General features: G+C 55.0%; 6 protein-coding genes across 6 annotated transcripts; 3 read left to right on the forward strand and 3 right to left on the reverse strand.

Annotated features, from left to right (window-relative positions):
- Window positions 1–160: 160 nt before the first annotated feature.
- J4E84_009089 (uncharacterized protein) lies at window positions 161–522 on the reverse strand (the record flags this gene model as incomplete). Its single annotated transcript, XM_049391654.1, has 1 exon — window positions 161–522. A coding segment is annotated over one exon (362 nt), but the record flags the coding sequence as incomplete, so codon positions are not given.
- A 1662-nt stretch (window positions 523–2184) lies between these two features.
- Window positions 2185–5012, reverse strand: J4E84_009090 (uncharacterized protein; the record flags this gene model as incomplete). Its single annotated transcript, XM_049391655.1, has 2 exons — window positions 2185–2356; window positions 2395–5012. 2 exons carry the CDS (start codon window positions 5010–5012, stop codon window positions 2185–2187), a joined length of 2790 nt encoding a protein of 929 aa, XP_049240520.1.
- A 902-nt stretch (window positions 5013–5914) lies between these two features.
- Window positions 5915–7399, reverse strand: J4E84_009091 (uncharacterized protein; the record flags this gene model as incomplete). The annotated part of the gene is made up of 1 exon (XM_049391656.1): window positions 5915–7399. The coding sequence occupies one exon, from the start codon at window positions 7397–7399 to the stop codon at window positions 5915–5917; it is 1485 nt and encodes a 494-aa protein (XP_049240521.1).
- Window positions 7400–8004: 605 nt separating this feature from the next.
- On the forward strand, window positions 8005–8378 carry J4E84_009092 (uncharacterized protein; the record flags this gene model as incomplete). Its single annotated transcript, XM_049391657.1, has 3 exons — window positions 8005–8019; window positions 8070–8183; window positions 8232–8378. 3 exons carry the CDS (start codon window positions 8005–8007, stop codon window positions 8376–8378), a joined length of 276 nt encoding a protein of 91 aa, XP_049240522.1.
- Window positions 8379–9651: 1273 nt separating this feature from the next.
- AOX1_1 (Alternative oxidase, mitochondrial precursor) lies at window positions 9652–10885 on the forward strand (the record flags this gene model as incomplete). Its single annotated transcript, XM_049391658.1, has 4 exons — window positions 9652–9901; window positions 9954–10266; window positions 10322–10659; window positions 10713–10885. The coding sequence occupies 4 exons, from the start codon at window positions 9652–9654 to the stop codon at window positions 10883–10885; spliced, it is 1074 nt and encodes a 357-aa protein (XP_049240523.1).
- A 2249-nt stretch (window positions 10886–13134) lies between these two features.
- On the forward strand, window positions 13135–15235 carry AOX1_2 (Alternative oxidase, mitochondrial precursor; the record flags this gene model as incomplete). The annotated part of the gene is made up of 3 exons (XM_049391659.1): window positions 13135–13431; window positions 13483–14875; window positions 14928–15235. 3 exons carry the CDS (start codon window positions 13135–13137, stop codon window positions 15233–15235), a joined length of 1998 nt encoding a protein of 665 aa, XP_049240524.1.
- Between the last annotated feature and the right edge of the window lie 339 nt (window positions 15236–15574).

Below are 15574 nucleotides of genomic sequence, written 5' to 3' on the forward strand. Positions count from 1 at the left end.
CACAACCCAACCTCATCACCACCACACCCCCCCCCCCCCCCCACCCCCCCCCCCCCCTTACACACTCCTCCTTCTTTCTGGACCCATCCCCCCCACCATCCCCCGCTCAACCATCCCCCTCGCAACTCCCCCAACAACCCCCCTATACCATTCCCTATACTCTCTATACTCCTCCTCGCCCATGTCATCGTGCAGACCACCCATCTCCAACCCCCCAGCATCAAGCCAAGCGTCAAGATCAAGGAGGACTTCATCTAGGAAATCGAAGGATTTTTTGTGATCATGGTTGTTGTCTGGTATACCGCTTTCGCTTTGTGTGTAGAGAGGGCTGTAGAGGGAGCTAAGAAAAGGGTGGAGAAGAGGGTCGTCGTTGCTGTAGACTGAGCTTGATGCTGGACTGTGTGGACTGGCGTCGTCTTCCTCTCCCTCGGCCATCTCGACATCTCCAGCATCATCGTCGTTGTTGAATCTAGAATCCGTTGGCCCAGGTTGCTCGGTGTAGCGATCGTCTGGCTCAGCCATAGCTTCCGATCGACAAGACGTGACACTATCCCTCCTACTCCTGCTCCTCAACGAAGACGCCAGCGCATCCATACCGAAACACGTATCATCTAGCCGCGAGTGCAACGTCCCATCACCATCCCGCTCTCGCCCAGTCCCGTCCGAATCCATCGTCGCTGTATCCACGCTCATCCTCGAACGTATCTCATCATAAACCGATGATGAGGACGAGGCTGAAGGTATCGTCGGGATACCATCACGTTCCCGTTCGTACTTGCAGAACCTGCAGTTCTTCGCTAAACATGGCATTTTCATTTTCGTGAGGATATGCTGGGGTGTCGTTGTGAATGGTTTATCTGGATGGATGTGCATGAGTGTGAAAGTGTTGGCTTTTGAGAGAGAGTGTGTGGGTGAAGTGATATAGATGGTTATGCGAGAACAGAGTCGGTACTTTGTAGCTTTTTATATGTTCCTGGCTGAGTACAATGTCTGTACGACCACATGTGTCTTCAAGGAAAAGGTAGTAAGACAGTCTGGGTTACTGTCTTGGTGTTTGTTATGGGTCAGGTGTGAATCTTTTGGCTCGAAGACAACTGATGCGATCCACTCACGTGTGCATGTCTTGAATATGGGGAGACAATGGCATTGATGACCGGGCTTGACCCTCAACTAGTGAGTCACATCGGCGGTACAGTCAATATTGGAAGAGATGTCGGGTTACTATGGTATCATTCTATATCTCGCTCAACTACTATCTAAAATACACTCGCTCGTACATAGAATTAGTCTGCTCCACTCCTACCCCCACCTTTCCACTCCCAGTCCATCCATGCATACCAATCTAGCTCCTATCTACAAAAGCATACTCCCGCGCACGCTCTCAAGACTCCTCCCTCCATAATGCTGCAAGCGCCTAGCACGCACAAAAACATGCCAACGCTCACACGCACTCCATTCGCCAGATACGCTCGCTCGCTCAGCCATGTGTGAAGCAGAAAATGCTTCTTCAAAGAAAGCCAAAAACACGTGTGAAACTCCGGGGTATAGGATACTTTCTCCCAACCGCTAAAACGCCAGATGGAAAAAAGCAACAAATCAAAAGTGTGGATATAATTGGTCCAGAGGTGAGATGGATGTTTCGATGATACATCGCGGGGAAAGAGAGAGATTCTTATTCGAAAGAATGTAGATGCTTAGTACTAGAAGGCGATATTAGGGAACGGGGGTTAGGACCAAGCCAGGATCCAGGCGCGAAGTGAAAGTTGGGGGTGAATAAGGAGGTTTCGCTAACAGTGATTGCGTGATGTTGCTGTCCTTCGTTTGGAAACAAGAGGTATCGATCAGGTCTGCGCCGGTCCGTCGAGGTGAATTGTCCGATTTGCAAGTGCCTATCTCCAAATCGGTCTGTCTCCTACGCTTGACTGGCGACCACTAACACGGCTTGAAGTGCGACTTTCGGCCAAGCTATCAAGCCTGCTGCTGGAGCGTCCAGGAGGGGTCGACTTAGCAGGAGGAGTTGACTTGGTGGCCTCGGAAGTGGATGAGGTGCGCTGTCTAGGTGTAGGTAACAGACTGCTGCGACGGCTGGCTGCGGCACTCGGGGGGCGTGATGCGCGACGGGCCACCGGACTTTCTTCCTTGGCAGGGCTCTTGCCGCTTTCTACTACGGTCGAGACACGACGGCTAGACGCTGGTGTACTTGTACTTGAGGAAGACAGGGGTGTAGATCGTATCGGCAGCTTGCCCTTTGCAGGAGTAACGGGAGAGGAGGTCATTGGGCTTGGCATCAATCGAGCAGGGCGCTGCTGTCCTGGAGTGGTAGATGGAGAACGACTGGATGCAGTCGGCGAAAGAGCTGAGGAGCGACTCAATGGGCTTCTGAGGGGTATCGACGAACGGCTCGCTGAGCCCCCTCGCGATCCGTCGGGTGATCCGTCTTTCCGGAAGGGCGAAGGCGTAGTCAGAGTCAAGGGCTTAAAGTTGTGTCCGACGACAGTGTCGCGCATGTGCGTGTCCGAGTTCCAACGGGGCTTGGGCCCAGGCCTATCGGTCGGCGTCTTCGCGCGGGCTTGACTAGCTGCGGTGCCAGCCATGGCGCGGGAAGGTGTAAAGTCCAAACGTGCGGAACGCTCGAGTGTAGATTTGCGAGAAGCGACACTCTCAGCACCTAGTGGTATGCTGGAGTATCGGCGGTTGGGAGGGGCCGACGATTTCAAACTCGCAACACTGGACTGACGAGGCTTCTTGCTTACCGGAGTAATAGAAGGCCGCTGTCCACTACTCTTACGGCTCATGACGACACTCGAAGCGGGGGATGTGCCTGGTGTGTCAAGGCTTGACTGTGGTAAGGAGCCCTCTGTCAGTACGGTGGAGACTGAGTCGCGAAGCTTTCGCGATGTAGTGAAGTCGTTCAAGATGATGTCCGTGTTTCCAGTCACGTCTTCCAAGTCCTCCACCTTTGCGCGGACGTCTTTTTGGATACGCAGGATCTCACCGTTGACTGTGGACCTGTGCTTCATCTCGATATCGATGAGCTCAAGCACACGCCTCATAGATGGAGGGTAGTGATCTCGCTTGTCTTTGTAGGTGGCGATGCGCGTAGCCAGTTTCTCCTCGTCGCTGTCTTCGATGGCCTGCTGCAGTCTTTCGATGCTCTTCATGCACGAGTCGTACATGGCAGCAGCCTTGCTGTGGGCTTGACGGAAGCTGTGCACCCATTTGTCTTCGCCCAACTCTTGCCTCAGCGCATCTGCGTCGGCTTCAAGCTTAGCCTCTTCCTCTTCTAGCGATTCCTTCCTCCGTACCAGTTCGTCACAGGCGGAGGGAAAGATGGTGCTCGCGCGCATTTGGAAGGCGCTGAGTCGCATAGGGAGGAAATCGAGCGAAGCGCGCAGTGGCTGTAGCTTGGCGAAGAGGGCTAGCAGTCGCGAGTTCTCTTGTTCGATCTGCGGGATGGGTGAGGTGGGCGAGACGATGGACAGGCTGGGTGGCATACTAAGCCGCTTGCTGTTGATTATCGACTGCTTCCGGGGGATTACCTCAACGACGGTCTCGAGCTCGGAAATGTCAAACTTCTCTGGAGCTTCGGCGACTGAGTCGGAGATGACGCGGTGTCTGCGCTCCTCCATCTCAAATATCAGACGACTAAGGTTTCTGACCTCGGCGCCGATTTCGCCAAGCACGTTGTTCCACAGCTCTTCCCACTCCATGGCGACTTCGACCTGGTTCTTGATGTTCTTGAGCGTCTGCTTGATCTCGCCCCAGTTCATGACGATGTCCTCCATCTGGCTGACAAGCGTCGTCTGGTCTTTGGTGGGCAGGAGCGCAATGTCGGAACGCGACTGCAGGTCTTCTATCGCGCTAATGTAGACGTTGACGAGCCCTTCGAACTTGCCGATGGCGGCGTCCACCTCTTCCAGGCCTTCTCTTCCGGCAGCTGCGGCCCACTCTACGTCATCGTCGGCGTCGAGGCCGCTGAGGACCTCTTTCGTCTTGGAGATCCATAGGCGGATGTCGTTGGCTGCCTTGTGGAGGGCGCGTCCGGCCTGGGTGGAAGTCGGGAGGGCGGTGATTTCGGAGGCGATGGTTGTGGGCGGCAGCTTCATCGAAGTCAGCTGCTGGATCTGGTTGGTGAAGCTGGCCTTGGAGAGGGTGTAGATGGAGTTGGCGCGGGGGTAGTGGCGCTTCTCGAAGTAGGACGCGATGTCGATGCCATTGTTGTCGTCGAGGACGGATGGCTCCTCTTCGGGTACGGGGGCGGGTAGGGGTGGCGTGTCTTTGGGTGGGGGAGTAGGCGCGGCCATGGGCTCTGGCTCGGCAGGTGCGGTGGGCTCAGGGTCGGCAGGCGCGACAGGTTCTGGTTTGGCAGGCGCGACAGTGGGTGCTGGTTCGGCGGGCGGTGCGGGCGCGGGTTCGGGTTCAGCAGCGGTAATGGTGCCGCTGAGTGCTTTTTCCGACTTGGTGACGTCGGGCAGGCGGTACTTTTGCAGGTCGAGCTCTATTTCGGCTTCTGACTCAGACGGGAGAACTTTATCGCTGGTGCTGACGACGCTGCTGTGGTCGCTGTCAAAGTCGGGCTCCATCACCAGCGTGGGCACGCTCTCGCCCGTCGACTGGGGCACGAGCGGCGTCTCTCCAGCGGCGGGAGCCTGACCAGCCTTTCCGGACCACGCAGTGCCGCGGCGCTCGACTTCGAGGCTGCGGGCTTTGCGGAACTCGTCCAGGCGGCGCAGGCGGTCCTCCTCGATGCGGCCGACGTCGACGGCGCTCTTGTTGTTGGTGTCGGCAATCTGGTTGAGGAATTTCATGCGTGCCAGCAGGCCCGGGGAGACATTTCTCGCGAGTTTGGTGGTGCTCTCAATGTGGGCGGGCGTGTGCCGAAGGGGTTTGGGCGAGGATGACGACGTCGTGGTCGTCGGTGGTGGGTTCGGCGGTGTCTTCGCTGGCAAGTCAACGGCAGTCGCGGCGGGGCTGCTGTCGAGAACTGAAGGCGGCGCGGCCGTGTCGCTCATTGAGCATGTCTGTGTGGACCTCGAGGATGCCTCCAGGTCGCGTTCAGACAAAAGAGGAGGCTGCGCAGGACTGGTATCGCTATGCACGGATCAAAAGATCAATCGGGAGATGAATCGACGTTCTTTGGGTTGGCGCCGAACTCGCGTTAGCTTAGTATCTGCACGCGTTGCTTCTGTTTAACAACAATGCGGTGTGGCGCAACAACAATGAAGAGGTTTACAGTGCTTGCGCGCGTGGTGTGTGTCCATTGTGTGTCTTTGGAGGAGGCGTTCCATAGGTCTAGAGACATCCGTTCACAAAACGTCCCGCTTGTGTCTCACCGGGCGCCGCTGTGCCCAATTTCCGCCAGCAGCCAGCTCCCCCCTGCTATCAGTGCTTTCATTCCCACTCATTCCACTCATTGGCACTCAAGGTGCAACGCCTCGGTCTGTGCCAACCTTTCTAGACGCCTCGGTCGTCGATCTTATCGTTTGTGTTATACACGTTCACTATGTGCTATGCATGGTCATGTGCTCTCTACCCCGTATCGTGGTGGACCCATCCCCGGTCCTTTGAGCTGGACGGACTTGGATCGAACGGGATTTCCGATTGAGGACCTATTATACATTGGTACACATTATTTACATTCCGACTTGACTGTATATAACACTATAGATCTGCAAGCCGCAGGTGCAAAGGGGGTATCTATCTCAAGCCGCCTCCTATCGGCACGCTCTGAGCGGAATGGTAAAAGAGCCCTGCTTCCAACCAGGGAATACTCTTTGAGGAAATTCTCTATGGTGTGGAGTTGAGATTTGGGTGGACATGAGCTTCGTGCAAATTAGATAAAGGGTTAAGTGGGAAACATGGACAAGAAATGAAAGAAGGGTGAGATCCATGAATACTTTGCCATAAGGCCACTTCACAGCGCCTCGTAATTCGGGTCGATCTGTAGTGTAGGGGTTCTCGTTTGGTTCTTCTGCTTTTGCCATTCCGACGTGATTTCCTCACGCACGCCCTGGCACCATTGCAGGATGGCAGCATCGAACTTCTTCCACGCTTCTGCGTCCTCGCCGTGGACCACGTCCATGACATTAACGTCGAGTTTGATGTCCCAGCGTAGCTCGGCGGCTTTGACCCAGTAGCGCAGGTTGTCAGCGCAGCGATACGGCTTGGCTGTGTCGGTGTGGTACGTCTTGATCTCTTCAAAGTGTCGTTTTGACTTTCGGACGAGAGTGTTGTGGAGATGTACGAGGCGCAGTCCGTTCTGTAGCGCGGCCAGGAAGGGTGTTGGGAGTTCGGAGTCAGCAGCGCTGGTCCACTCAGGCAGGGGCTCTGGATTGCTGTCAAACGACTTGAGGAAGAGCAGCTCCCTCTCGCGTTCTTTGCCCGTCCAGTCACCCTCGCGCCACGACCAGCTTTCTCTTTCTGCAAGTTCCAAGCGCTCCTTCTCCTCTTCCGTGTCGAGCAGTGTGCCGATGTCGTCGACCCACTGCTTAAGTTGGGTGACTTCATACGGCTGCACGCCGTTTCCAAAGTTGCGAATGGCGAGACGTTTCAGTACCTCGAGTGTATCGTATAGTTCCTTTCGGATCGTCCGTTCCGACTTGATGGCGTAGAGTCGTTGTGGTTCTTCGTGTGCAGTGTAGTAGTTCTTCGCGGCGCGGATCGCGAGGGTGGTGACGTCCAAGAGGTTTATGCCTTGTACTTCGTGCCAGCCTGACGCTTCCTCGCCACCGTTCTTCGCGGTCTTTCCGTCCGGCTGAACATCAGAGAAGCCCTTCTCGAGTTCGTGCAGATGCTTCATAGACTCGGCCAGCGATTCGCGTAGCTCGCGACGCAGGACAGTCATATCAGGCGGCGGCGGGACGTAGACGGGGTTGTTCTTGTAGGTGCTGACGGTAGGCGGGAGCATCATGGGCTCGGGGTCCTCCCACTGCATGGACGCCGTCTCGTCAAGCGGTGACTCAACGAAGCCCACTGGGTCGTTCATCCCGTCTGGCGACGCCAGCGACATGGTCGAGAAGTCGGCATCGAGGCCGGGCGACATTGGTTCGTTGCCGCTCGCTGTTCGCGATCCGGGCTTGCGGCCTTTGGCCACGCGTCCCGTCGCGGTGTCGAGCAGGCCCGTCCGCGCGAAGTAGTACTGGAGATGTGCGATAGTGCCCAGGTTCATGACACTCTCTCTGTTCTTGGCCGACTTGGAGAATTCGGTGCCCTCGGGGCGCATGTAACCACGTCGCCTGCCGCCATCGGAGAGACGCGAGCTCACTGAGCGCGCCGACGAGACAGACGACGCGGTGGAAACTGAGCGGTCGAGCGGGGGAATTGCGCCGATGGCCAGCGATGGGGTTGCCCACGGGTCGGGCGAGGTTGAACGTGCGGGTGGGGAGTTGGGCGTGTCCATGGTGGTTGACAGGGGTGGCAGGTGCAGGGCCGTCGCAGTCGTGAGACTCCTTATCAGCAGAGAGATTCGGTGTTTTCGAATCCTAGGCATTTACGGAGCGGTGGCGGGTTATCTAGCACTGCTCTTGTTTGCGGAGCCTCCTGGGCAATGTGCGGTTGTTGCTATGTCAGTCGGGGTTGCGATAGGGGGCGTTTGATTAGAGGTTTCAGTAACGGGGAGCGACGCGAGATTGTATCCGAAAACAACGCGTGACTAGCGGCACCACATCGCCCTGAGCGTCCTCACCGATGCAATCTCCGTATAGCCGCGAACGCAGGCCATTGCGATTATCCTTTGATGTGAACAGGTGTCAAAAGCAAATTCTCCTTTGCCGCGCCAGATGCCTCCCGCCCGCCTAAGGTTGCTTCTGGCCCCGCAATCCAGGTGAAAGCTCAAGGGTTCCTTCCCGAAGTAGCGTGTACCTTTCGCAATAACGATGACGTCGCACGCCTGCATGAGCATACGCCCTATATTACAAGCAGACATTTGCATGAATTTGATCTAACAGACACCCCTCTCGCAACAACCCCACTCACATGAGACGCTTCTTTGCAACTACAGCCAGAATGTCAAGCAAGCGAGTGCGTTGTCTGCCCACGTCACTAGTGGCAAAGCTGATGTAGCCACTCAGATCCAGTACAAAGTCGAGGGCGAGGTGCAGGGCGTCAACTTCCGATCCTTCACGCAAAAACAAGCAAAATCTATCGGTGTAACGGGCTTCGTGACCAATGCATCCGATGGGAGTGTGCGTATTTGACTCATACTTGCGTCGACCACCACTCACACCAGGCAGGTCCAAGGCGAGGCTCAGGGCAGCGAGGACAAGATCAAAGAGTTCGTTCAACACCTGAACAAGGGACCGTCGGCTGCATCAGTCTCAAAGGTTGACCATTCGGACATCTCGACCAAAGACGGTGAAGGCGGTTTCAACGTCCAGTAGTTGGTACTCGGCTCCCCAAACACAACCTTGGAAGACTCAACACACCTGCCGGCATTGACATGAACCAACATCTGCCAATCATGTATGTCCTGCGCTACCGTAGCCCATCAATGGCATGAAAAGAGTAGTGTAATAGCATGCATCAATTATGTGCGATATCGGACATTCCCAACCACAGGTTTTGTCTCGAGCACGCTGGCTACCTGACTATCATGATTGAGCTATAGTGCAGCAACATACATCGCGCACCGATAATATACTTGCTCAAAAAGCATCTTGCTCGTGACTTGCCGTGCGCACAATCTGGCCGACTCGACGGCAGTCTTCGCCCTTTGTCCATTGGTCATCGGCACGATGCTAGAAGTTTTCTCTCTAGGTGAAGCAAGAGCCCGTCGCTAGTGTGTCGATGAAGCCTAGACAGCTCGCACGTCCACAGGTGTGATTGATCTGAGTCGAAGATCGATATGCTGAAGTTACCAACACCACCTAGACATAGCACCGCGTCTTGAGGTAGCAGCCACAAAGCATTCTACCGCTCAATGTTAATCATGAACCCATGTACCAGGCCACCAAAGCCACAGACGAAAGATTACTATCATGGTACAGCGATATTTCGAGGTTGCGCCGTGGCGTCAGCCCTATCAGCGGGTCTACGGCAAACGACGAGACCCCGATCTCAGTCAGCGAGCCCCCGACGAGCTTCTTCCGGAAGCAGCGACCACGCATCCGACGCAACAACATCGTCCGTTCACTTTACACGGTTCCGAAAAACTACCAAGCTTACCTTTGATGAATCGAATATACTTTCGTCTCTTTTTTTCGTCGCCAAAGTCCCCCTTTGAGCTGTTGGACAGGGGCATGGCAAATGTCTTGGCAGGGCGATCCCGGTTCCTTCCGTCAGCTGAATCACCACTCCTCTCAGCCACCTCAAACTCGTCTTTGCACGCGACCGTTTGCGCCCGTACTGGACGACTGCTGACACTTCCGACCTTTGGAACGAAGCCCATTCGCTCGCCGATTCCGCCGCAGGACGGGTATGGCGCGGTGTAGCGGCGGCATCCCATGCCCATTCCTGCTTCACCCTAATGATGACTGAACGCGCCAGGCAGACACGAGTACTGCTTGATAGTTTTTTTTAGGTGTCAGATATAAAGGACCAACGTGTGCCTCAGCCGTGCTTCTAGCTAACCATCAGCACTTACCATTGCAGTCGACATCACCCCTTACCCTACATACGCCTACTCAACATATACAAGTATACCCTAAACCGCAGATGATCTCCACCAGAGCAGCAACACGGGGATCAAACACCTCGAAGCGGGCTACGGCTCAGCTTATCAAGTCCTTCCAGAGCTACAATGCTGGATTCCGGCCTACATTCGTTGCGGTACAGCACTTCCAATCACCAGCTGGTCAGAGGCACTTCACCTCTTCACCAAATGGCGGAGCCAAGATTGTAGAGTTCTTTGAGAAGCATCCAACAGAAAAGGTCCGCAAGACGCATGCAGCATGGCCTCATCCAGGTACGTACCTTCCAAGTACACAACGCCTTGACAACTAGCTAATACCTATCAGTATACACCGAAGAGCAGATGAACCAAGTCACGATCGCGCACCGAGAAGCGAAGACCATGTCCGACAAGGTCGCCCTCATCGCCGTAAAGATCCTACGCTGGGGTCTCGATAAGGCAACTGGATACAAGCATCAAAAGGCTGTGGATGTGGATGCCAAAGACCCACTGGCAAAGCGGAAGGCTTTTGCAATGAATGAAGAGAAGTATCTCATTCGGAATGTCTTCTTGGAGAGCGTGGCTGGTGTACCCGGCATGGTCGCTGGTATGCTTCGCCACTTGCACTCCATGAGACGGATGAAGCGCGACAATGGATGGTATGCAGACTCGCTTATTGGAATACGAACGCGTTGCTAATACATCATTCGCCAGGATTGAATCGTTACTCGAAGAAAGCTACAACGAACGAATGCACCTACTTGTCTTCCTCAAGATGCAAAAGCCAGGACGCTTCATGCGTCTGATGGTACTTGGCGCCCAAGGCGTGTGGTGTAATGCCTTGTTCTTCGCCTACCTCCTCAGTCCCCGCACCGTCCATCGATTCGTAGGCTATCTCGAAGAGGAAGCCGTCATCACATACACACGCCAGATCGAGGATCTCGATGCTGGCCGCCTGCCCAAGTGGGCGAAGATGGAGGCACCCGAGATCGCGGTAGACTACTGGCAGATGCCTGAAGGCCACCGCACAATGCGAGATCTGCTCCTCTACAGTGCGTATACCCCTGATCCTTCCATGCAGCACAGCCCACTAACCCAATCCTAGTCCGCGCAGACGAATCCAAGCACCGAGAGGTTAATCACACGTTCGGTAACCTCGACCAGAAGGACGACCCTAACCCATACGTGAGCGAATACCGGAACCCTGAGGAGCCTCATCCGACCAAGGACCTTGCCCACATGAAGCCGACAGGCTGGGAGCGACACGAGATTATCTGAGGACCTCCATTGCTTTACTTGTTAGCGATTTGCTCGGCATACACGGCGTCTTTGGTTTCCATTCTCCGCTCTCTTACAAAATTGCATTTCGGCGTTACAAGACATCTTGGAATATTGGAAAAACGATACCCAGATCACGATGAGTGTCATGAGGAGTAGATGCATCATGTATCCCTAGACTTTCGGACCTTCTACAGATTCAGATTCAATTTCAGTTCCAAGCGGTGTGCTCCCATCGGATCCGCATTTCGATATACAGTAGCTCCAGCACAATAGCCGGTGGTGTTGCTAGGTATAGCAATAATTTGATATCACGAAGCTTCATCGGTATTCAACACAGAGTCGCTAGGGGGATCGCGGCACATCCGGAGTTGGAGTAGGCTCGAAGAAGGACCGCCCAGGACCAGGGCGCATTTCGCGCTGACTGGCGGCCTGAACGACCGATGCCAAGTTCAACGCGAATGCAACGCGTGCCCCAGCCTCCTCCTTGACTTGCAGAATAGCGCTTTCAGGGAAGCGGAAACTTTCCGGTCAGCGTCTGCATAAACATCTCCACGTAAGCCCCAGCCCATGCATTCATGACGAGTCAGTCACACAGTGGCGCGTGTCGCGCAGCCTCGTGCAGCCTCAAAAAAGGAACCTCGCGGTAGCCTGCCGATCTGGACAAGCCCAAGACCAAGACCGCCAAACCTCAATATCGTCCTAATGCAGCTACTGCTGAGTATGATTCGATAAAAACACACGTTCGCTTCGCTATGCTGTGGCCGATGCAGAGTTGCGATCGCTGAGGTTTACAGTTTAGTGGACACGAACTGTACATGTACCTCGGGAATAAGGTAACATCGTGACATTGAGTGACGCCTTTGGGTTTGCGGCTCACAGGATCTAGTAGCAAGTCGATGTGAACTATCTCGACGGACAGGGTGTACGACAGTAGGAAGCCATTCCTTTCCCGTACGAGACCGTTTACAACGACTGGTTTACCGTTCTTCCGTGGTTCGAAGCGGAGCTAACCCCGCACTTACTCGCACTAGCTTCGACGCCAAGGGCAGACCTCCTCTCAACGTGAGGCATAACGACTACGGCACTGGGTGGGTGGGGGAGTGGAGTTGGAAGGATGGCGATGGATGCCATGTCTATGCTGACTCTCACTTTACCATCGATGCCATCAACGCCGATGATAACCTCCAATACATCGATGCCTCCGTTAACAACGATTGCGCCGAGCGCGTGAGGCACTCACAGTACATCCGTGCATCCAGCATCTCTCGTGGAAGAATGCGGATGTGGGGTGCAGTAGTCGCCATGAGACGTCAGCGCCGCAAGACCCCCGCAGAGGGACGCGAGCTAATCCCTCTTGCCGCAGCTGCATGAGCTTCCAGGGCTATCATCCTTGAAGCTGCTTGGAGCTCTGGAAAGCACAGCATAGAGTGCTTGAACCTGTCTGGCCATTGCGAAAGCCCGCCCAAAGATACCGGATCAATTCCTTCTCTGTGCATCTGTAATGAACAAAGTCATGTCTCGGTTATCACTTTCCCGACGGCGGCTCACTCAAACGCCTCGCTCATTCCTGTTTATACGTGATACGCTGAATCTCGACGCCTGGGGACGCTACATCGGCCTCTCAGCTTCGGGTCCGCAATGCTTACCCCCAAGAGTGGGCCTGTGTACGCAACCGAGCATGTCTTCTTACTGGATATGTTGCTTCTCCGCACCCAACTAGCAAACATGCGACAAATGCAGCGTCTATCCCAGTCCGGTCTTTATCCAGTACCGTCGGGACGGTATGTACCCTTGCGCGAGCATTCCGACCAATCATTGTTTGCGCACCTACCCTGTGGAAGTCCGGCATAGACGCAGCCTACCTTGCGGATCCGCAAGTTTAACATGCCGCTCCCCTTCGAATGGCCTCGACGGCGACCCCTGCGGTCCCATGATGGATGGTCGCAGCCAACGTCTAAGCCTCTTTGGCTGGGGAGGCTGGCCAAATGGTACATGTCCCCTCTTCGGTGCATGCATCTTGCTGCTATCGGAATTGACGGCTGATGGACAGCGCGTAGTGACACAGCCTAGATGACGGACCCTCCTTGAAGCCGAAGATCCTGGAGATGCGGGGTCTGAACAGTTTAAAGAGACGTCGTGCCTTCGACTGAGAAGAGCATCATGCCCAGTTGACTTGTCTCCTGCGGTCAACGATACAACAATAACACCTTTCTAATTATATCTTTATCTCATCGACAGCCTTCAAGATGACGATTCCCGATGAGGTCGACATCATCGTGTGTGGAGGCGGTTCTTGTGGTTGTGTGGTTGCTGGACGTCTGGCCAATCTCGACCACAACCTCCAGGTCCTCTTGATTGAGGGTGGAGAGAACAACTTGAACAACCCATGGGTCTTCCGTCCGGGTATCTACCCGAGGAACATGAAGTTGGACAGCAAGACTGCCACTTTCTACTACTCTCGTCCCTCGGAGTGGCTCGATGGCCGCCGAGCTGTTGTGCCCGTCGCCAACATCCTCGGAGGTGGATCATCCATTAACTTCATGGTAAGAGCTTCCCATCCACATTCTCATTAGCAGTTATTGACTTCCCATTAGATGTACACCCGTGCCTCCGCGTCCGACTACGACGATTTCCAGGCCAAGGGTTGGACCACCAAGGAACTCATTCCTTTGATGAAGAAGCACGAGACCTACCAACGTTCCTGCAACAACCGCGACATCCACGGTTTTGAGGGACCCATCAAGGTCTCGTTCGGTAACTACACCTACCCGATCAAGGAGGACTTCCTCCGTGCCACCGAATCTCAGGGCATCCCGACCACCGACGATCTCCAGGACTTGACCACTGGCCATGGTGCCGAGCACTGGCTCAAGTGGATCAACCGCGACACCGGACGACGATCTGACTCTGCTCACGGCTACATCCACAGCACCCGCGCTGTTCACCAGAACCTGCACCTCCTCACTAGTAACAAGGTTGAGAAGGTCATTCTTGAGGGAGACCGCGCCGTTGGCGTCAAGGTTGTCCCGACCAAGCCTCTCCACCCCGAACAGCAGATGTCGAGGGTCATCAAGGCTCGCAAGCAGATCATCGTCTCCGGTGGTACTCTGAGCTCTCCTCTCATCCTTCAGCGCTCTGGTATCGGTGACCCAGAGAAGCTCCGCAAGGCTGGCGTCAAGCCTCTTGTCGATCTTCCTGGTGTTGGTCTCAACTTCCAGGATCATTACTTGACCTTCGCCACCTACCGCGCTAAGCCTCACGTCGAATCATTCGACGACTTTGTCCGTGGCGACCCCAAGGTCCAGGAGGCTGTCTTCCAGCAATGGAACATCAACGGCACTGGCCCACTCGCCACCAACGGTATCGAGGCTGGTGTCAAGATCCGACCGACCGAGGAAGAACTCAACATGATGGACAGCTGGCCATGCAAGGAGTTCCGCTCTGGCTGGGACTCGTACTTCAAGGACAAGCCCGACAAGCCCGTCATGCATTACTCCGTCATTGCTGGTTGGTTCGGTGACCACATGGTCATGCCACCGGGCAAGTTCTTCACCATGTTTCACTTCCTCGAGTATCCCTTCTCTCGTGGTTCCACGCACATTGTGTCGCCAAACCCGTACGAGGCCCCCGACTTCGACGCTGGCTTCATGAACGACAAGCGCGACATGGCTCCTATGGTCTGGGGTTACATCAAGTCTCGTGAGACTGCCCGCCGCATGGACGCCTACGCCGGTGAGGTGCAGGCTATGCACCCCTTCTACGCCTACGACAGCCCAGCCCGTGCCAAGGATATGGATCTTCAAACCACCAACGCCTACGCGCTCCCTGGTAACATCACGGCCGGTATCCAGCACGGATCTTGGACTATGCCCATCGAGAAGGGTCGTGCAGCCAAGCCCAACTTCTTGAGCTCGAGCTGCCAGGACATTCAGGAGGACTTGCAGTACTCCACCGAGGACATCAAGCACATTGAGGACTGGACCAAGCGTATGTATCCCCTTACTCATGATTCGTCGAACTTCTCACTAACACACTACAGGCCACGTTGAGACCACCTGGCACTCGCTCGGTACTTGCTCCATGGCACCCAGGAACGGCAACTCCATCGTCAAGCACGGTGTGCTCGACGAGCGCCTCAACGTCCACGGCGTCAAGGGCCTCAAGGTCGCCGACTTGTCCATCTGCCCCGACAACGTCGGTTGCAACACGTACTCGACTGCGCTCCTCATTGGCGAGAAGTGCGCCGTGCTTACGGGTGAGGACTTGGGCTACAGCGGCAGCGCCCTCGACATGAAGGTCCCCAACTACCACGCCCCGAGGGAGATTGCTGGATTGTCGCGCTTGTAAAAAGTCGCTGGGATAGGATGTCTGTTATATAGTTTTCATGATTCAAATGAGTTAATGTTATGTTGTGTATAGTTACATTTGTGTCTCGTCATTGTGATTGTGGTTGTGACGTTTGGTTGTGACTGCTGGCTTACTCTTCCGACGATGTCGTGATCACGCTAGTACCCATCTCCACCTCATTCATTGGTTGTTCCTGAAGTGCTAGCCGCTGACCCACATCGCATGAAATGTTTAGTCGGAGACCGGAGGCACCGCGTACCTCGCTGTGTAAGCCTTCTTGTCTGTCTTTACATTCCACTTTTCCTTTTCCCTTCCTAGTCATCGCGGACAGTCGCCAAA

This window comes from Alternaria hordeiaustralica (assembly GCF_023758085.1).
Source record: "Alternaria hordeiaustralica strain BMP 2776 chromosome Unknown scaffold_26, whole genome shotgun sequence".
NCBI lineage: Eukaryota > Fungi > Ascomycota > Dothideomycetes > Pleosporales > Pleosporaceae > Alternaria > Alternaria hordeiaustralica.